Genomic DNA, 22312 nt, shown 5'->3' with positions numbered 1-22312 from the left:
TAGACGTGAAACATGATTCGTATGGTAACGACATTGCCTGCCAAACTGTCAATTATTCCACGCGAGGACTTGACTCACCCCAATAGTGAGAATTTTGTTTGTTGACTAAGCCATTAAGATAGAAATGGACCTCATCTGGGAAGACCCTGTTTTCCGCGAAGAGCTCTTACAGTAGCCACCGAATAATGTGAATTTGCATAATAATCTTGTACAATTTCGAAGCGTTGTAATAATAAAAAAAAAAACGTGACCTAATGAAACGGCAAGTCTTATTGCACACGCTGCCAAAATTTGACACCAATTCGTTAACATACATGACCGCCACGAGATGTCAAAATTACGTCATATTTCTCGGTAGACGCTGCATACGTGGCCTGTTTCGACCTACGAGCTAATATATAGACAAATTTAAGCGAATAGTAAGATTGAAGTGTTTTCTGGCAAAATGGATTTTTACCTCAGGATTATACTATTTATATAGCAGTAACTAGTGTAGATTACTATTGTATCGAAATTCGTTATATCCTGAAAGACTTCTGTTTTTCTAGCGATTGTTTCTGGATATCTCAACTATACCGATATATCTTTATAACATCGACTAATTGGTCGACTACACTGCCGAAGTCAGCTTAACGAACTTAAACTGTCGAGCTTTAGGGTTATAGCGGCTGTAAGTATTTAGTAGACGCAGACTGTTAGGACTGTTTCTGGTTTGTAAAAGACATTATGAAATAATGAAGTTACCGTAGAGCATCCAAAATCAATCACACACACAAAGTGAAAGATCTTTAAATTTGTTCAGGGCCAAGTGCTGTTGGCAGTATTTTTCAAAATGATTTGGGAAATGTTTGCTACCGCTATAACAACAACAAAAGAACGGCGAATCGTTGTGAAAATAATAAGTTAATAATTTGGTAACATTTTTTTTATGGATTTCGCTTTCTTTCCTATAATACTCCCTAAATTTTAATAACATAGCGCACTGAAAGCTCATCTATACCAACACACAGATTGCACTGCGATAGCATGCTATAAATATGAAATTTGATCATTACTTCTTGACACCCTGTATAGAATTATGCTTGCTTCTGTGTGTATGTGTGTTGGCGTGGAAAAAAGGGTCAAACTTTCTTCCTTAAACCTCAACAACTTCAACATGTCTGACCCTTGCCAGCATACACATACATACATACATACAGACATATGCAAGTAGTATATGTGTAATGCTCGTCAATGCCATTTGCCCAAGTCCTTCTCCATGGCACTTTTTTCCAGCTACAAATTGTAATTGATGAGCAAAAACAAGAACAAGAAAGAAAAAAAAAACAGTGGAGAGAAGAAACTTGGCAGCAAAAGTAAAATAAAAAACGTAAACAAAACATTTTATCTCAGCTTACATTTTACTTTGGTTTTATGCTTTGCTCCCTACATTTCTTCTTCCTGTTTGCATATTTAATAATGAATTGAAAAAACAAAAAAAACAAAAATAGGTAAAGTAATAACAACGACAACAAGAAACCATTACAGCAGTGCAAGGTAAAAGTACCGTTTGCGCTGCTGCAACGGAAATATGCACGACAAAGTGAAATCTTTCAGTTTTCAGAGCCGGAACTAAATGACTTTCTTGCTTGCTGCTTCTACCAACCAATTATTCTACTTCAATTTAGTGCTTGCGCTTATTTTTTCTTTAACTTTTTTTTTATTGCTATTTTTATTTTTAGTTTTTTTATACGGAGTTTTATGTTTTTTTTGTTCTTGTGCTATGCATAGTGATAACTGTTTTTTGCAATAAATTTTACATCTGCACCGTTATTAGTTTTCCACTTGTTTTGCCATAATTAACGAAGTACTCAGAACTACACACATACATACTACATGTAAACATACTGAATACCCTTAAATAATAGTGAGAGTTATTTAATTTATTTTTCTTGGATTTGTTTTGAGTAGCAGCATTGCTTTTTCGCTTTTACCGTTAACTTGATTAATTACTCATCGGTTAAATATTGGCTTTCTAAGTTTATGTTTTCGTTTTTTTCTTAGTCTTTTTTTGCTAAAATTTTGTTTTTCCTTCTGTTTTTCTAAGTTTTTATTTTAATTTTTGCTTTTCTAAGTTTTTGTTGCTGCTTGTATTTACTTTAAATTACTAATGTGCATAGTTTGGTATTAATTAACTGTTCGATTGCATGGTGTAGTCGGCACAGGTGGACTTATTTCTGTTTTAGCATCCTTCATCTGTTTACTTACCGCTTCAACTTCTTTGAATACGCGTATTAAATTCTTCCCAGCCACTTTCGCTATATCCGCCTCGGTCCATTTATCAGACTCTAGCAGTGTTGCAAATAGATGTGGATACTTCGAAACGTCTTCAAGTCCTTTGGGAACGCTATAGATACATACCAAAGGATTAAGTAAGTGACTTAAATAATGAATTGTCGCTTTAATATAAATTTTTTTTTTTTGTTTTTGAATAGAAAATGGTATTTATAATATGTAAAATCAACATGTTAATAAAAAACATACAACAAAAATATTATTAATTTAATATTGCATTACTGTGAGTTGTCGAAAACATATTCGTACTTTAATAATCACAGACTAATATTGCCGCTGGGCTAACTAAAAAAATCTGATGGCCTTTCCAAACAAATAGGCAGTTACAATTGCGGCTTCTGAAACTCACATGACCCCTGTTTGAATAAAAGGATAACAGTTGTTAAACTTGCAGATGGACGTGAGAGTATTGAAAACAAGAAAACAAGTTATCTTCGGAAGCTATAACATTTTTCACAACCAAAAAAGTTTCCATACAAATTTTGATCGAACAGTTTGTAAGGCAGCGATCGAAACAATATTTAAGGAGATTTTACCATTAGCTTAGACAATAATCCATGTCAACTTTCGTGGCGATATGTCGTTAAATAAAAATTTTTCGGACAAGAAGATCATTTTTATCGTACAATTTGTATGGCAGCTATATGCTATAGTTGTCCGATCTGAATAATTTCTTTAAAGATTAAAGCGATGCCCTTGACAAAAATCTATGAAAAATTTCGTGAAGATACCTTGTCAAATAAAAAAGTTTTCCATATAATTAGTCAAGTTTGATCGGTCAGTTTGTATGGTAACTATATGATATACTAGTCCGATATCGAGGATTCCATCAAATAAGTAGGTTATTGGAGAAGATTTCGACGTATGCAAAATTTTAGATCGATATCTCAAAAACTGAGGGACTAGATCGTATATATAAAGACAGACAAATGAACATGGTTAAATCCACTTAGCCCGTTTCGCTGATCTTTTATATACAAGTATATACTTGTACATATTTAATAGAGTATCCGACGTTCACTTCTGGGTGTTATAAACTTGATCGCATACTTAACATAACCTGTTCAGAGTATAAAAATGTATACCTAATTTATTTTAGGTTAGCCTCCTTAAAATATGATCTGTGAATATAGGAAAGACTTCATGACGAGCTCTATAATGATACCAATTGATTATTATTAATATGAGATAAGATGAAGACTTGAACTCCGCAATCTATGCTGTTTAAAGTTATAAGAGGTCCTGTACAAGACAATATATTATGTCCGGTAAAATCAGAGCGTTCTAGAAGAAATATGCTATAGTCTTTTTCAATGTGTGTGAAGAAACTCCTCCTACACGCAAAACAGGGTATTTAAGATTGCATTAACATTTTGATTACTTAAAACGATTACTGTAATTAAAATTCAGGAAACTATTACGAAAGTATTACGATTATTGTGTGACAATATTAATGAAATGCGCGAGCTTTATTGTAATCCCAAAAACAAATTAAGAATTACAAAAACTGTAATCATACTCGTATATTTAAAAATTATGATTACAAACTCACTAATTATGAGTAATTAATATTTTTTAATGTTTGCAACTAGGCGTATACCCAAAATTTAACGCACAACAACTGTAATGGTAATTAAAATTTCCATTACTATCTAAATATATTTTCAAAATTACAATTACTATAATCGAAAAAAATTTGTTAAATTACCTAAGTAATCGTAATACTAATTTTGCAAATTCTGATTATAATGAAGGGTAAATAACTTCTGTGAAATCATCTTACGGTAGATAAGCTATTAAGAATATATTGGTCTATGAAAAAGTGCAATAGTCCCAGTAAAAAAAAATGGTAATCGCGGTGTGACTAATCGCATTTAATGGAACACATTTGAACCAATTCAAATACGTATATGGTGTCAATATAACGCTTGTTAAAAACCTGAATGGTTTAATAGTCTATTAAATTAATTAATCCTCATTAGGTCAGTCATTTAATTTCACTAACGATTTGTGTGTAGCGGTAATTGATGAAACTGCAGCTTACTAAATGATAGTCAAGCTAAAACCAAATATATTTATATATTTGTTTCAATTTATATAGCTTATCTTAAATGTCATACTTATTTTAATGTTATTCCTTGATATTTACAACTGTCACAGTCAGTAGTAGCATAAAGACATTAAAACACTTACAGGTTGACACCATCGTAACCCGCACCAATGCCGACATGATCTACACCGGCAACTTCTCTTATGTGATTTATATGCACTGAAATCGAAACGAAAAAATAGAAAAGCAAAAAGATAATTACAGGCAGCCAGCCTCAAACTGTTTGAAATTAAGTCTACAGTGAATACGTATACGCAGTGTATACCCATATTAAACATACATTAAATTTAACTTACTAAATTTATATCAAAAATGGAAAAATTTTAAACTTCATGCAAACAGTAATATAAAATACATCTGAAGATATAATATTTTCACATCGTTCTGGCAATTTGTGCATTTCTATAGAAGCGCCGGCTTGTCGTCCAAGCATGAATAAAGCCAATTTGTGATAACCTTTTCTGGTATGAACCGTATTCCAGTGAGGGCGTTTTGCATCGACCGGAACAAATAGTGGTCAGATGGAGCAAGGTCGCACTAAAAGGCGGGTGTGGCAATACTTCCCAGCCGCTTTTTTTTCAAAAAGCTTTTAAACGGTCTTGCAACATAAGACCAAGCGTTGTCTTAATGGAATATTATTTGCAAATTCTGGGCATTTTTCTGCAATCGCTCGCTTCAATATGATGAGTTGTTGTCGGTAGTATTCTACATGAATGGTTTCACCCAGTTTTAGAGGCTCATAATATAGCTCAACTCTCTGATCTCACCAAATGCAGAGCATTTCCTTGGCGTCATAGGTATTAGGCTTTGTCGTTGATTTTACTGGTGGGCCAAGGTTTACTTCTGAGTTTTTGCATTAAAGGTGGTCGAAATGGGTTCACGTTTCATCGCCAGCTACAATCCGATGCAAAAACGACTTCTTTATTCAAGTAACGTTTCTAATATGCAAAATCATCTTTCAACCTCTCTTGGCTTCAATTCATATAGCACTCAATTTTCTTGTATTCGAATGTATCCGGCTGCTTTTAAACGCTTGGAAGGGCTGCTTGTCTGACTTCCGAAGATTCTTTGAGCTCGGTTTGTCTTTGGCAACAGTCTTCATCGAGTAATAGTTTATTATCTTAAAGCTTGTTATTCGTTCTTGGTCTTCCAAGCCAAAATCTTTTTTTTAAATCGTTTGCTGCGCTAAAGCATCTTCACCATAAACTTCCACCAACTTACGATGATTTTCGGTTAAGAAAAAGAAGAACGCAGAAAGACTTTTTCTGTTACAAAGTTCGACATTTTTATTCAAGAGAATTATTGTTGTAAACGCTTCAAATGAATGACATGCACTGAAGAAGACGCACAAGGACAGTGGCATGTTCCAAATACTGAAACAATGGTTGTAAACTGCATGAATATACTCGTAGTTATAGACCCAATACTGTAGCTGAAAAGTAGAATGGCTCAAGCTGGGGCAGGTCTCACCCAGGGTTGCAAATTATTTAATTCCAAAATTTTAGATTAAAAATTTAAGTTTTATTTTTCAATACCGATGTTAGGATTAAACATTAGATTTACATATTTTAATTTTAATTTTTTAAAAGTTAGATTTTCAATTTCTAATCCTGACGTTGGGATTAAAAATTAAAATTTTTGTTTTCAATCCCGATGTTGGTTAAAATTTTTCTTTTTAATTTTTAACCCGGTTTGTGGGATAAAAATTTTTTTTTGATATTTTAATCCGGCAACATTTTGTTTAAGCTATTGCATAGCTTCTATAGCGGGCTTTCAGCGTGGGGGCAAGAAATTCCGTAACGGAAATAAACCTAACACGATCACAAAGTATGCGCAAAATATTTGCATACTATAAGGCGTATTTTTGCATATCTCAAGCGGAACAAATCAATTGAAGAGGCAGCAGGGGAATCAAAAATAAAAATATTTGGGATAAAATTTTTTTAATGGCAAATAAAAATATGAGATTTAATAAAAATTTAATTAATAAAAAATAAATTATTTAGTATTCGAAGTCATAATATTAGAAACATTATTATTATTTTGGTAAAAAGCTACCCAACCTTTTGGAACAGTATCTTGTTTGACTTGAACAATACAATTGAAATTAGGTATTTCAATCGGATTATAAATGGTAATAAATTTCCACTTAGCGTGACTGGCGATTTCAACATCAACTTAGCTGATAAAATATCAGAGCAGTTGACAACTTTTCTTTCGGAAAAATAGAGTTTTAAAATGAATAATTAACCACAAGAATTCACAACAAAATATAAGACCACTATTGACGCGGTTTTTCCAGATATTTAGAGAATATTAAATCTTACACTTATGTTTCTTTTTTTAGTTTTTTTTAGTTACCATAAATCTATAGTTTCAATGATGAAAATTTCTGAATAACCTACATGTATTGTAAGATAATAAAAATATTTTAAACAATATTAACTTCTCATTTATTCAATAAAAGAAAAAAAATTGTTTTCTAATCGGTCACCACGCTCAAAAAGTGTAACTTGAATTAATATCAAAGCAAAAAATAGACTGCATAAAAAATTAATAAATAATTATAATTGCATAAGTTGATAAAAAATTCCATGCAATAGCTTTACCGCGGCAGGGTAATACTGTATTTGGGATTTAAAAAATTGTAATTAAATTATTTTTTAATGCATTATTTGCAACGCTGGTGTCATCTAACTTACAATTTTGTGTGGAATATTGTTGATTTTTAAATTCACTCATTTTCAAAAAAAAAAAATTTTAACTTAGCGTTATTTTAGTAGAATATCCGTTTTTCATAGATATATAGAAACACTCTATTAGCTGAAGTCGCTTTTCGTTGAATCTCAATGGGTTACTCATACGCTACGTTGTGCTGCATTGTACTTGATACAAGTTTAATGGTGAATTAACACGAATACCTATCTGGTATGCCAATTTTAAATACTAAAACTAAACTTAAGCTATTTTATTGTCATAACAAAATTGCCACACTTTGTTTTTGCATAAATTTTATGGAAATTAAAAATAATGCATTTGAATGTGCGCTGCTGAAATTTATGATTAATGCAAATAAATATTTGTTTAAACATAACAGCGCTACTACTGGCCGTTAGTTAAAAATAAATTTCATATTTATTTACGGTAAATTACGCACATAAATAGTATGCGTATTTAATATTTGCTTAATTTAGGCAAATACTGAAATGATTAAAACCATTAAATGGACTGATTCACTAACCAAATTAGCTAATTCTCGTAATAAAACCGTAATAAAATTTATGTGCTTGATTGCATGCTTTCTTCTCTGTATGCATGTGTGCGTTTTTTGTGTGTATGTGTGTCTGTTGTGTAAAACAATTTATGTGACATGCCCAACAATTTGTTGCTTATTAAAATTTAACATAGCCAATAGACTGAGGTTTTGTACACAATTTATTTTTGTTGTTGTCGTTTTTGTACTCCCACTGCTTGTCGTTTTAATGCGATACAACATTTTTGTAATTTTTCATTTAGTGTTTTTTGTTGTTGTTGACTTTTTGGCATGCCTTCGCATCCTATTGCCGTTTGGCAGCAATGTCATTTGTTAAAGGTACGTGTGTGTGTGTATTTGTGTATGTGTATGCATATACGCTTTTGTTGTCATATAACAACAATTGCATCGATTTTCCATTTTACTGAATATTAATTTGATATTGACTTTGGTATTTTATTGCGTATCTGCTACAAATATGCATAAATTTATATATATATATGTGTGTGTGTGTATGTGTGTGGCTTAGCATATAAGATAGATACTCATATTTACATACCAATAACATCCTCGAGTGTCGCCTGACTCGAGCAGCTAAGAAAATGTGGATAGAATGCGACCATCACCAGACCGCCGTTGACTGCCTGCAAGGATGCCAAGCAAACCAAATATATACATATACACAAATAAAGCCACCGAAATGCATACATATATGTACCTATATAATATGTAAATACATATTTATTTAAAGCAGTAGTTTATATGGTTGTGCATGTGTATGTGTATGTGTGTTGAAAAAATGCAGCCTGCTGCAGTTTCCAGTACTTGCGAGCATTCCATTGCACAACAGAGTCATTTTGCGAGCCAAACACACGCATATACATACACGAATATCTTCGTATGTGTGTGTTTGTGTATTTACGCAGAGCAAAAAGAGATAAGGGCAGATCAAATCGTCTGCGCTGGTTAAGTGTGTCCTTCACAAAATTTAAGCGCTACGAATTTTTTTAAAATACTCCTCTGAGGCAGCGTCCAACATTTAGCGTACTATACGTTCACGGAGGTGTATGTATGCGGTGTATGCGTTGCATGCCACCAATGCACCTACAATGCTTTACGCTCACCAAGCATCAGCCAAGCAGTCAACTAACTAACCAATTGATTGGGAAAGAGGACACTCGAGAGTATAGTTGCGCGTTGTTCACATTCCGCTGTGAAGTTTGTTGCATGAATACAATATTTTACTGTTTTTTATACCATAAAAATATACCAACACCTGTTTGTATGGTGTGTGCTTATGTTATAAAAGAGTACAAGAGCAGTTCGTTAAATCATTGAGTTTTTGTATTTACCGCTTTGGCAAGTTGAATGCAAATTTTATGCATATTTTTAGCACTGCAGTAATTTATGAGAGGTTGGGCTTGTAAGATGAATGTATGTTCATTTGATTTGATTAGTTTAATTAGTTGAAGCTTGAATACTTTAGATTCCAAGAGAAAGGGACACTCAGGAGACTTGTCAAACATACATACTCAACCGACCCAAAACGGATATGGAACGTTTTTATCCTTTTTTGCTTCGCTGTAAAATCCTGATCCGTTCCGGTTACATATGTAGACTCGACTCTCTTGCGAACTTTTACTTTTTGATTATCTCCAGAGACGTCTTAGATTTTGATTGTCGGTGTAAATGCTGTCAACCAATTTAACCCAGTTTTTTCCACACCTGACCTTTACTTGATTGCTCTGCTACTATCAGTTCTTCGACAACATATGTAACGCAAATTAATGTGTGTAGTTCAACAGTCGAGTCTATGCGTTCAGAACAAACACTGATTTATGAACATCTGATCAAAAGCAGCAGAGATTTTTAAAATATTGGAATATTATTTGGAAATGTAATCTACATCAATAACAACAACACAAAAAATTACGTGTCGAAGAGAGTAATCTCTTATTGTATTTTAAGACTTTCGAAGTTATTATCAATCCAATAGGCACTGAGAATGGTTGAAAGACATAAATGTCCTAACTGTTCTGTTGCTCGAAACTTCTTCCTATTCACCTCAATTCCGTTCCATTCCATCATTTATTTTTTTTTTTTTGATTACATTCGAACAATTTGTTTCTTGGTCCTATATATATAGATAGGGATACATTTTTGTGTCCTTTGTAATATTACACCTAACTTGGGACTACTAAAAATCTCTAAAGATCAAGAAAAAGCAAAATCAAAGTGCTTTTGCTGGCTAATGTGAGTCAATGTAGGTTGGATTGAGTTTGTGCTGCAATAAGGTCATTATCATGTTTATTTTGCGCATTACATGAATATTTTCACATCACAGTAATCTTGTAAAATGACAATTGCAACCACCGACACCAATTTTTCGATCAGTTCGAGGGAAAATGTTCGAATTCGATGAAAAAGCCGGGTGTACCTCAAGTTTAAGTTCTTCAAAAAACGAAATCTGTGGAAAACTGATCCAAGTTAATTACAGAGGTACATGGTGGATATAGGCGCCTTAAAGCGTTAAAATAACTTAATTTTCTAAATTAGGTAAAGATAAACTCCATAAATCGAAAACACTTAGACAAACATCATGAAAAATTGTGAAATCTCTAGAACGTAGAAAATTGTCCGCAAGAAGTCTCGACGCCTCGGCGGCACAGTACGGTCACATTTCGGTCATACAAAAGGTGTTATATGTTTTTAGACAATAGTTTTACATTATGGACCCTGAGATAACTTAAGATATACGGAATATAAACATTTTTTACTTGAAAAACTTAGTAATTTTTCAAGCCACACTCGTAATTCGCGCATCTCGTAAAAGTATATTTATATTTAGATAAGTGTGTGCGGCTGCAAAATATTTTCCCTCTGCGGGTCAATTGAGAAGAACCCACCGGTGAGTGGTTATACTGGCGCATTGCTCGTAACTTGCTCGCAAAATGAATTCAAATGCAATGGCATGAAAATGAAATGCCAAACTAGTAAAAGTAGTGAAAATTGCGAAAAACAAAAACAAGAGTAAGATATATGAGGTATAAAACTAGAAAAAAGCGACATGTAAAAACTTGTGTTAAATGGCGAAAATACAAGAATGGCAAAAACTTACAATTTTCTGCAGGACATGATCTGGCACATTACGCGAACTGTTGCATATGGCATGCGCGGAGGAATGCGAGAATATCACAGGCGCCTTCGAAGTGCTCAACGCGTCCAACATTGTGGGCACCGAGACGTGGGACAGGTCGACAATCATGCCCAGTCGATTCATTTCATGCACCACCAACTAAATTGCAGCAACGAGTAGAAGAAAAATATGAAAAGAGACGAGAGATGTAAGCGAAAATATAAATCAGCAGTCCAAAACAAAAAAGAAAAAAAAAAACAAACATTAATATAGAGAAAAAAAATTCTGCAGCGACAAAAATTGGTTTGGTGAAGTGGAAAAAACACGCTGCTACAAACTGTGTAAGAGCGAGCAGATAGTGGAGAAAATTAATGGTGGGTGTGTATGTATATACATACAGAGTATTCAATGAATAATGTGATTCTCAAATCTAATAAGAAATAAATAGTAACGAGAGTGGAATAAATTTTAATGAGGGAAAATTTGTATCTAGAATTGACTTAATGAAGTTAAATTTATTTGCTATAATTTGCCTTTTCCAAGTAAACTTAAAATATACTATTTTTGTACCCTGAACAGGGTATTTTAATATTGGCATGAAGTTTGTCACACCCAAAAGAAAACGTCGGAGACCCTACACAGTATATACTCGTACATAAATAATTGATCAGCGTGACGAGCTGAATCGGCTTAGCCATTTCCTTCTGTCTGTCCGTCTGTATATATGCGAACTAATCTTTCAGTTTTTGAGATATCGACCAGAAATATTGCACACGTCCTTTTCTTACCAAGACGCTGCTCATTTGTCGTAACCGCCATTATCAGACCACTATAGCATATAGCTGTCATATAAACTGAGCGATCGGAATCAAGCGCTTCTTTGGAAAGCCTTTTCATTTGACGAGATATATTCAAAAAATTTAACAAGGCTTATTGCCTAATTCAATTATGCAATATCCTAAGAAATTTTTCAGATCGGACCACTATAGCATACAACTGTCATACAAACTGACCGACCTAAATGAAGATAAAGATCTTTTTATGCTCCTTTATGCTACCTGTGAAGGGTATTTATAGCTTCGGAGCAGCCAACGTAAACATTTTTTCTTGTTGTTATTTATGTTTCATCAATATTATTACTTACTTGAATCAACAAGAATTCACCCATATATCTTTTTCTTATGTTTATACTGTGAACACCCGGAAAGAAACGTCAGTATATGTAATATATAAACGAATCTTCATGATTTATCTTTGGCATAGATTTTTATCTAAGACAACGCTACAATCACTGAACATATTATTTAGACTACAGCTAGAAGGACTATTTATTTAGATTGGGGTCAGAATCCTTTTAAAATATACCTGAAATATTATAAACACAGCTATCTTGGATGCTCTGTCATACCTCTGGGTTGTTTTCACCGCAATCGACCTCTACTCGATACTACAAGTATGAATAAAACTGGATTAAATAAATATCGACGTGGTCGCTTCAACTCGCCAATCTAACCTCGGGATTAGACAAGATAGCCGCTGAAATAGGGCAAATCGAGGTCTTATCCACTCAATAGATCTCATAAAGTAACTTAACAACTTTTTGTCGACTAGAATATATGATTTTATGTATGGAGAAATTTCTGGCTGTGCCAAACCCAACCTTCTCAATATTTCACTCACGTTCTTTGACTGAGTTACTTATGTATGTAAGGATTAGTCCAAGCACTAAATAATTTCTTAGCAAAATTTAAAATTTTTTTATTTAAGACCGTTAGACAAAAAGTGTCCTAAAATTTTAGAAGACAATAAAAATTTTGATTCTACTTTCTTCTACCACATCGTAGAAGGACCTACAAGTAGAACTTCGGTTTTCCGGTAAATATCGTTTATATAATAAAATAAAATTGCACCAAAATTTTCCAGAAGAATATCGAATGGGGTCGTACTTACTTTATTTAATGAATGGCTTTCCTTTAGGTTTATAGTGAGACGTTTTTATTGACTCTTCTAGCAAAATTATTTTCTCTTATCTTCTAATTGGTCTTTGAAATTGTTTATTGTTATGAACACAAGATAGCTTTGTTGGAAGAGTCTATATTAGATATATATATATATATGGCTATTTTTTTAAGTGCTTTGGATATTTTCTGAAGTTTTCGTGTATTTTAAACAGATTGAGAGAAATATTTATGTATTTGTCCGCTCTTAATAGGCACTGTCTCTGCCCTACTATTATCAAAAGAAAAACTGTGAACAGAAAAAAATTAAATAAAAACTTGCATAAACTTTTTCATACATTTCTATTGTTTTTTTCTTATATATTATAATAAGATTTAAGGAAATATTACTTAACATAAGCAACTCTTTAATTTGATTATATTTCGTTATTCTTCCGTGAAATTAAAAATATATACTTTACTACATGTGTATGAATATAAATATCCATCTACATGTTTTTCTTGCGTTCTTTCAAAACAGCACATAAATTAACACCGCACCCTCCCCACTTTAACTCGCTTTCACTTACCTTGCCGAATTTGGAGAGTCCCCCAATATGTGGATATTTTCCCGGCTCGTCAACTTTACAGCAGTCCGCCCTACAAAGGTAAAGCAATAAAACACATACACAAATATTCATATATGTAGGTGTATATGTATGATAAAATACATCTAAATAAGCAACAGCAAAAACGTCAAATATGAAACACATTAATCTACATTAAAAATGTGCTGCAAGATGAACACTTCTTCACTTCTGGAAGTGGATTTCTCATCATCATAATTTGAGTGAGCGAGCGCAAGCATATATACATACACGCACAATTTATTTGTAAAGGAGTTATGTTACCCCTAGCGGTAAAAGTTAATACCTTTTTTTAAAAAAGAGTAATTTTATGCATTCGAGACCACTCTTGAACTAGTTTAATTAAGATCACTTGCAAGGCACTGTTTGTCATTATTCGCAACAAATTACTTTAAGGTGAAATCTTCATGAACCAGCTTAGGTAAGATTTAGGTTCACTGTCATCTGAGGCTAATAATTGCTATCTTTCGAAATTCCAAAATCTTTAGAGTATTTCACCAATAAGCACCAAAGGCTCTAATATCCCATAAGACGAACAGAATCATAGCGTCATGATTATATTGTATAAGAGCAAGAATGGTCTTTTCAGGTAACTATCAGTCCGCTTCATTCCTTCATTATTCAAGAATTTCTCGCAATGCTTTCCTTATTTAAGACACCGAGCGTTACAAATATTGAAGACTGCATCTTTGTTTTTACTTTTTTATCGTTTACCACTTCGATAACTTTTCTGCGTCTTCGATATTCACCGTATTCATTACGAAATTATCACTTCAGTATCTAGCACACGAAAGCTTTAATGAACATAGTCTTCGCCTACAATTTTTGTAAAAAATCATTTTCGTTTTATTTAGCTCTCTCTCTAAGCTAAGAGATTTAAATTAAGGATCAATTTACAGATCGCTATCAGAAAAAGATCCACTTTGACCATCTAAGAGAATGGTCAACAGCTTTTATATCGCAAGAACTCTACTAAAAAGTGAGTCGTTTTAAACTTTTCCTCACTGGGTTGCTTTTCATGAGACCTTTGGGTGAGCGTTTGCGAGCATATTTTCGTAGCAGATGAACTCATCAAAAAATGTTAAGTATCTACATGGACGCATGTGTCATTGCATAGGTTCATAGCACACGCATATATGGTATTATTATGGATAATATTTATCGTACACACAGTATACTTACATATAGAGATTTAAATGTTTTCATTTGGCAAGCCGAAAAGAATTAAAGTTGTACTTTAAAAAGTATTAAAAGAGTTGAAGTAACTCAAATTCTTCCATCTGTGGATTAATGGGTTCGCAAGTTAGGCATTATAATTATGGTATAGGTATACATATTATATAGGAAATGTTGTATGCAAGGTTATGCGGCACCAGTGATATGAACATCGTTAATTCGACCCACTTTTTTAGCCGGAAGTAAACATATGTATAAGCGATAGGTAAGTAGCTTGAGCCTCGGCCCTAGCAAAATTAATTTGAATAGATATTTTTTTTAACGCACGCTGGCCTCTCTGTCAAATCAGACAACTGGAAATGGAAATAAATAAGATAAATGGGGCATGTTGGCCCCAGCTACTAATATTTCTAGCTTAAGTTGATGGAATAGCTTCGGAATAGACGAAAAGATAAGATGATAATTAACTCTTACAACTTTGTGCTTGAAAAAGCTTCTTCCGTGCCGTATTTTTAAATGTTGTCCAAAATACGGATGATTCTGTAAGTCTAGGGTCTCTGAAGTCTATTCTCTGAGAGACTAACTGTTTTATGAGAAGCTGTTTCATTGCAGAACTATAGTCGCTACTTTCTAACCAATGACATACCATTTAATGTGTTATCTTTCAGAGAGTATTTTTTTATCACTTCCATTGCATGGTCTTATGGTACGAATTGGATTGCATATTTTGGTAGCAGAGAAAGAGCAAAAAAAGCTTAAGGTATAAAAACTTTTACATATCTTCCGTTGGCAAGTGTATCTGAAGCAGGCATTGCTTGTCGAAAATAAATCAAAAAGTGTAGGAAATATTGCTATTAACTTGAGATACTCTTTTTTAATAAAATCAAGCACTGTTAGCCGACAAAAGGTATTTGAATGAGATATGGAATGGCTGCAAATACATGCCTGAAGACAAACTTTGAAGTCGAGACTATTTTGTATAAAGGCAGTAGTCTAAGTGCATCGGCTTTATATCTTATTATTCACTAGGCCAGTTCATTTCACTTATCGGCTTTATACTTTCAACTGAGAAGTAATTGTTGATATTTTTGGAGAACCTTACTACTTACAGTTTCATAAATATCACAAGCTTTTATGGACAACACAATAAAAATACTCATATTTATACCCTGAACAGAGTATATTAAGTTTAGCAAGACGTTGTTAACACTCAAAAGGAAACTTCTGAGACGCCATAAATTTCATACATAAACGATCAGCGTGACGAGTTGAGTCGTTTGAGCCTCAGTTTTTGAGATATCGATCTGAAACTTTGCACACATTATTTTTCGCCCAATAAGCTACTGTTTGTCGGAGCTGCCGATATCTTACCATTACAGCATAAAGCTATTACACAAACTGAAAGATCGGAATCAAGTCCTTATATGGAAAACTTTTTTCTTTTACGAGATATCTTCAAGAAATTTGTGGATTATTGTCTAAAGCAACATTATAATCTCCGAAAATATTGTTAAGATCGGACCACTATAGCATAAGCTACCATACAAAGTCAAAATCGAGTTCTGGCATAGAATATGTTGTAGTTGTGAAGGTATTATAGTTACGGTGAAGCCAAAGTTAAAGTTGTTTTTGTTTTCCTAGCAGCCAGCATAGAAACAATATATTTTATTTCAGTTAATCAGTTCACTGCTGAGCCATTCGTTATGCAATGAAAAAGCTTAGTACGAATTATGCATTACTAGTGGCCAACGTAATAGGCTTAACGGCTTCATTTTTGTGTGACAATGTGCGCTGTTGACTTAATATTTATTTTATATACTTATTATAAATATATGTATATATGTATATACATTACGTAAACTGCTTAAAATAAATTTGCTTGCCTTAAGCCGTATTTTTTATCACATAATCACATATCACTGTCTATCGAAAAGAGAAAATGATGCAATGATACAAAAATCAATTACCTCGCATTACAAACAAAAATAGAAACTTAAATTTGCTATATTGGATATACAAGTTGGTTGAAAAGTTTCTGCGCTCGAAATGAAAACAATACTGTTTTTGGTACGAAATATATTCTTTTATTCAATATAATCACCCTACACTTATTCCAATGATCCTCCAATAATTTTATGCCATCCCTATAATCACTTTCCGGAAACACTGCAAAATCACCGTCTACGGCGGTAAAGCTTCTTCATTCGACGAAAAATGCTTTCCACGAAGGAATCGTTTCAGGTTTCTGAAAAGGTAGTAGTCGCTGGGAGCCAAGTTTGATGAATACGGCGGATGCTCAAGCAACTCGTTCTTTAATTCGTTGAATATTGTCATTGATGAAACACTTTTGTGAGCAGCTGCCTTGATGAAAACTTATTTTTTTATGCCGCAAACCAGGTCTTTTCTCACGAATTTTTCATCCAGCTGATCCAAAAGACTGCAATAATATTCAGAGTTGATTGTTTTACCTTTCTGCAGATAATCAGTCAACAAAATTCCTTTGGGATCTCAAAAAACTGATGCTATAACCTTCTTTGATGATCATTGTGAATTCAACTACTTTGAGCTGACCAACCTGTTGCAGTCCACTGTAAACGTTCTTGTTTTAATTTAGGTTCGTGGTGGTAGATCCAAGTCTCAGCCATAGTTATAAAACGACGCAAGAAATCGGTTTTATTCTGCTTAAAACGCTCCAAATTATGCTGAGAAATGTTTCGATTGGTAACGTGTGTGGCACTAACTTTCCAAATAGCTTTTATATATGTAATTTTCCATGTAAAATATGAAGTACTCGTTCGTCTAAGATACCTATGGCACTAGCAATTTCACGTTAAGTCAAACTTGGATCTTCACTTAAAATATTATGAACTTGCTCACAGATTTCTGATATGCGATGCAAAAACTACTTCCATTTGTAGCGTTCAAGCAGCATTTCGGACATGCAAAATCATCATTCCACGGCTCTTGCCCCAATTTTCTTGCTTTTGAATGTATGAGGCTGTTTTTAAAGTTATAGACCCAATATATACATATAGTATATGCTCGTATATACTGCTGCTGTGCAACTGAAGAAAGCCTTTCATTTAAGCATTTATTTATTTGTTCTCCTTTTTTTTAATAATATTATATTATTTACAGTTCTACTTTTGATGAAGCTTTCACTCTTCTATGTGCTTAAAAATTTGACTTTTTATGCATTGAATTGCAGCTTCAAATATTATACACGTAAATTTTCTTTTACATTTAAAGCATGCCACATTTTGCGACCCTTTTCAAAAAGCAAATACCCATACACATACATTAATAAAATTAAAAGGAAAAAAATGGCGTTTTGTAGGTTGTAGGCAACCAAACGTATAAAAAATGCTTTACACGTTGTTAAACAAGTTTGCATATTAATAAATGTATGTATGTCTACTTCCAACTGACAGCACAAATACACACAACTACTTACATGTACGCAACTATTTTTTATGTCTGCATACATTTCTGAAATTCCCACAAAATACCCGACATATCCTTATTAACATATGTATATATAAATACAGACGAGCGCATAGCCACTCACAAACCCACACACACACACACTCATGCTTACCATGGCGTATTGCAGGTGTGCGTCAGTGTCAAATAGCGCGCACCAAGCTGATAGAACATACGTAAAACGCTGAGGCTGGTGCCAATCGAGTGACCACCCTCCACCCCAATCAGGCTGGCAATTTTTCCACTTTTGTGCACTTCTTCAATTCCTGAAAATACAATAACAAAAAAATATGAAAGAAATTACTGTAATACTTAAAAGTGAAAAAAGAATTTTGAGAAATTGGACGGTTAATGGTTACATATAAACAAATAATAGCCACAAAAATATACTTTAATGGGACTTCTTGAACTCATATACGTACATTTATGTACTTACACTTATAAACTAGGTCGCTGCAAAAACTTTTATAAAGTTCACAATTTACTTAAGAAGCATTTACATACATGTCAGCCACACGAGAGTTTGACACGACCTTTGCCAGAAGAGTACACGGACAATATAAACGGTTATTATTATTATTTGTATTTTATTTTCCAGCAAGAAAAATATTTTAACTGGTATGCTGTTTTCCCATCCCAAAAAACACATCCACCAACTTACATGATGAGAAGCAGTTTTGGTGGTATATTTTTCTTAAGGATCCACTTCGTAACTTCATTCGTGTTACTTCTTAATACGGTTGACGATCAATGCTGTGCTTCATTACCTCTCACCAAAATAGAGTAATGATAACTACCAGCTGTTAGAAGACATGTTTAACAGAATAGAACATGCTACGTATAGTCGCTAAGCAAGTTACGGGAAAACTATTGTTATATGAGGAGTTTGAAAATTTGAAGAAATTAAGTAACACTTTTTGAGAAATACGAGTGATGGTCAGATGTTGCACAAGGACATTGCGAAGCGCTGAGCATACTTTTACCTTGTCACTATTAATTGGGCGACTCCTTCTCTGCGCACATACCGTGGTGGGATATGTGAGCGGTGAAAAGCTGCGAGAGAGGAGGTACTGTGAGTCTTTTCACGGTTGTATCGTGGCTTAGGGAAAAGGCGGGAGGGGGAGTCTTTTGTCGGGAGCCTTCCATAAACTCTAGCTTCGGGCTACCAGACCACTGCAGTGAGTTACAAGCGGTGGTGGCTGTAATCAAAGTAGCAATAGATGTACTATTCCGAAATGAAGCTGCTTTCAAAGAAGTGTGCACTCACTTCAAGAGCAGAGCTTTCCAGTTTGCTGGAAACTGCAAAGCCGATGTGCTTGCTAAAGAAGATGCGCTTACCCCAATTTCATCAGATTGGCAAAGAGTCATTACACCACTATCCTCTTACACTCTAGCGTTGGATCTATGCACCTCCGTGAGCGTCAACAACCAAAACTTGCGCGGCTGCGAGATCTTTCTAGTCCAAAGTGAAACGTAAGAGGTCCTCTGAACTACATGCTCTTAGCAAGGTTACCTCACCGTTATGGTAGACGTTCTGTCTGGACAATGTCGAATAGGCGCACCTGTCGAACGTAAATTCTTTAAACTGTATGGAGGAAGGCGAGATGAAACTATCTTAACACTTTCTGCTCAACTGCCCAGCTTTTGTCAGACTGAGGTTAAAACATATCGGTAGACAATTTTTGCGAATCTGGCAAATTAACCACCTTAACATATTTGTGGTTGTCTCATAGCGCTTCATCGATCTATAAGAGCCTGGTGATCCAACATTAGGAGAAAATCACAAAGTATCAGAGCTCACAGCCGTCCGAGTTGAATTCTGCGTTAACTTTTGTGCGATGTTATCGCTGTTGAGTGAGAAAAAATATACTGTACCATTCAGTGACGAGTCTGTGGACAAAAGTACTGTTTTGAAGCTAATTTTAACCTTAACCCCATCTATCGGTTCTCCTCAAATAAACTAACATTAAAGAAAAAGTATTTCACAAAAGTAATTTTTTGGCCAAGATGGATGAATTATGCGGTTTGAAATTAATATTGGCTCGAATGATTATCTAATGAATTAGGAGGGTAAAATTCCGTGGTAGATTATCCTAGATGTAGCACAAAACCACGCCACTGAACGAGATAATGCGCTCAACAAAAGCTTCCTCCGATAAATTGATTGTTTCGTTGGCATGAAGCCCCGTCTAGTTGGACTATGGTCGTTCAGATCTAAATCCTCCAATTCAGGCACGAAAAAGTCATGAATCATTGCGCTATAGCGTTCTCCATTGAGAGTAACATTATGGCTGGCTTCATTTTTAAAGCAATATGGACCAATTATTCCCCCTGAGCACACTAAACAGTGACTTTTTGAGGATGTAACGGCGTTTCAACAATAGCTTGAGAATTATCAGCACTCTAATGGCGACAATTTTATTTTTTAACATAACCATTGAACCAACAGTGATTTTCATCGATGAACAAAATTTCTCGCAAAAAGTGGTATCGATGGGAATTTCGTTTTAGACCCATTCACCAAACGTGAAACGCGCTTGATAGTCATTCGGCTTCAACTCTTGCACGAATTTGATTTTGTAAGTCCGCAAAGTAAAATACTTTGGCAAAATATTCCATAAAAAGAATGGGCATGGCTCCAATAGTTGAACGCCATGGCGTATGGACTCATTCGGGTCTTTTTTGATAATCTGCTCCAAAGCAGCAGTAGTGTCGCCGGTGCACACTGTGCGGCGTCTCTGAAGATGCGCATTATGCACTATAGTAAACGTGGTGCGAATCGATACATATCTTCATTTCATGTTAAAACAAAAATCCTATTTAACTTATTTGTCAATTTTAATCTTTACATAAAATTAAAAATCAGTTTTGACAGCAGCGCCATCTACCAGATTACATAAAAAATATTTATTGATAAACCTACTCAAAGACTCAAAAATAATTTTATGAAACTATGCTCATTCAATTAGACGGGCTTAAGTGGCATTTTAAAAAATTATACACATACATACATATGTATTACATACATATATGTTTCTTGCATAAAATTACAAGTATTAGAAATTGATAATATTCTTACTGAAAGTCATTCGAAAATATGAAAATCATATTTGATTTTGAATTCTTTTTAACAAATATTTTATTCATGCAATTTATTTCGCACAATTTAAAGAATTCGAAAGAAAAGAATTACACTTATTTCACAATTGCTGCACAGATCGTATGCCAATGCCGATGATGCGCAGCTCATCCACTGACTGTCGCACACATACATAAATGCATAACGGTATTATATAGATAAGCATTTGACTTGCAGCTTACCTGAAGCATCTGTGACGAAAGTCATTTGATTTGGATACAAATTCACCAGACGTCGGATTAAGTCTATTTGTTCCAGTGTCAACTGTACGGCGTCCATATGCTGGGAAGAGCACGGTACATATGCCGACCAAAACTGTTGTTGGCGTCGTCGTTGTAGTTGTTGTTTGAGCATTAGATAAAAAAAGATAGAAAAGAAGAATTTAGAGAAATTTACAATCTAGAGACAACAAATAATTTTACATTTCTGTGTGTGTGTGTGTGCATATGAGCTTAAAAACCAATAACCAGGCGAATGAAACCAAAGGCAAAAATGCATAAAAATATTTGAGACAAAGCAAAATAAAAATAACGGCTGTTTGTCAGTCGACAAACTAAATATGTGCAGCGCTGGATCCTTACTTGCTATACAAAGGTATGGTGAACTTATGAAATACCACGATTTTTGCAAGGCGACTTGTTGAGCGCCTCAAACTATGCATCGGAATATGCGAAAAAGTGTGGAATGTCTGAAAGCATGCATGTGAGTCTCTGGTCTCTGTATATGTGTGTGTGTGTGTGTGGGAATTGCATATGTACATACCTGTGCCGACACCATGCCCTCTTTCAAGCGCGGTAAATCGGTGTGACTCCAAGCGCTCGCCGACCATGGCAATACCTCACGCAAATCTCCGGCAAATGGGAAATCTTGCAGACGATTTTTCAAAAATTTCCGTATATTCCATGCCAAATCGTTGTGTCTGCGATGCGGTGCGGTAGATATAGAGATGGCGGCGTTGAAAATAGAAAAGCATAAAAAACAAAAGATATGTGCGGTTAGATTGGTGTGAAAGTATATTGTTGTCTGGCAGCTTGGTGATTTCTTTTAAATAAAGCTTATTCATATATGTGTGTATTCGTATAGTAATAAAAGTTGGG

The 22312-nt window shown here is 34.2% G+C and overlaps 1 protein-coding gene across 2 annotated transcripts in view; it reads right to left on the bottom strand.

The window, feature by feature from the left end:
- LOC106614343 (dipeptidase 1) overlaps nucleotides 1–22312 on the bottom strand; it is a 60355-nt gene that overhangs the window by 4931 nt on the left and 33112 nt on the right. For both annotated transcript variants that reach the window (XM_014230036.3, XM_036373241.2), the window contains exons 3-10: nucleotides 21978–22134; nucleotides 21398–21530; nucleotides 18192–18342; nucleotides 13361–13430; nucleotides 10816–10992; nucleotides 8257–8341; nucleotides 4528–4603; nucleotides 2248–2386 (exon numbers count right to left, since the gene is read on the bottom strand). In XM_014230036.3, the coding sequence (XP_014085511.2) occupies nucleotides 2248–2386; nucleotides 4528–4603; nucleotides 8257–8341; nucleotides 10816–10992; nucleotides 13361–13430; nucleotides 18192–18342; nucleotides 21398–21530; nucleotides 21978–22134 (988 nt within the window). The remainder of the gene's footprint in view (nucleotides 1–2247; nucleotides 2387–4527; nucleotides 4604–8256; nucleotides 8342–10815; nucleotides 10993–13360; nucleotides 13431–18191; nucleotides 18343–21397; nucleotides 21531–21977; nucleotides 22135–22312) is intronic.

This window comes from Bactrocera oleae, chromosome 2 (assembly GCF_042242935.1).
Source record: "Bactrocera oleae isolate idBacOlea1 chromosome 2, idBacOlea1, whole genome shotgun sequence".
Classification (NCBI taxonomy): Eukaryota; Metazoa; Arthropoda; class Insecta; order Diptera; family Tephritidae; genus Bactrocera; species Bactrocera oleae.
The sequence above is the reverse complement of the archived record's forward strand: the minus strand, read 5'-3'. Positions and strand labels throughout refer to the sequence as shown.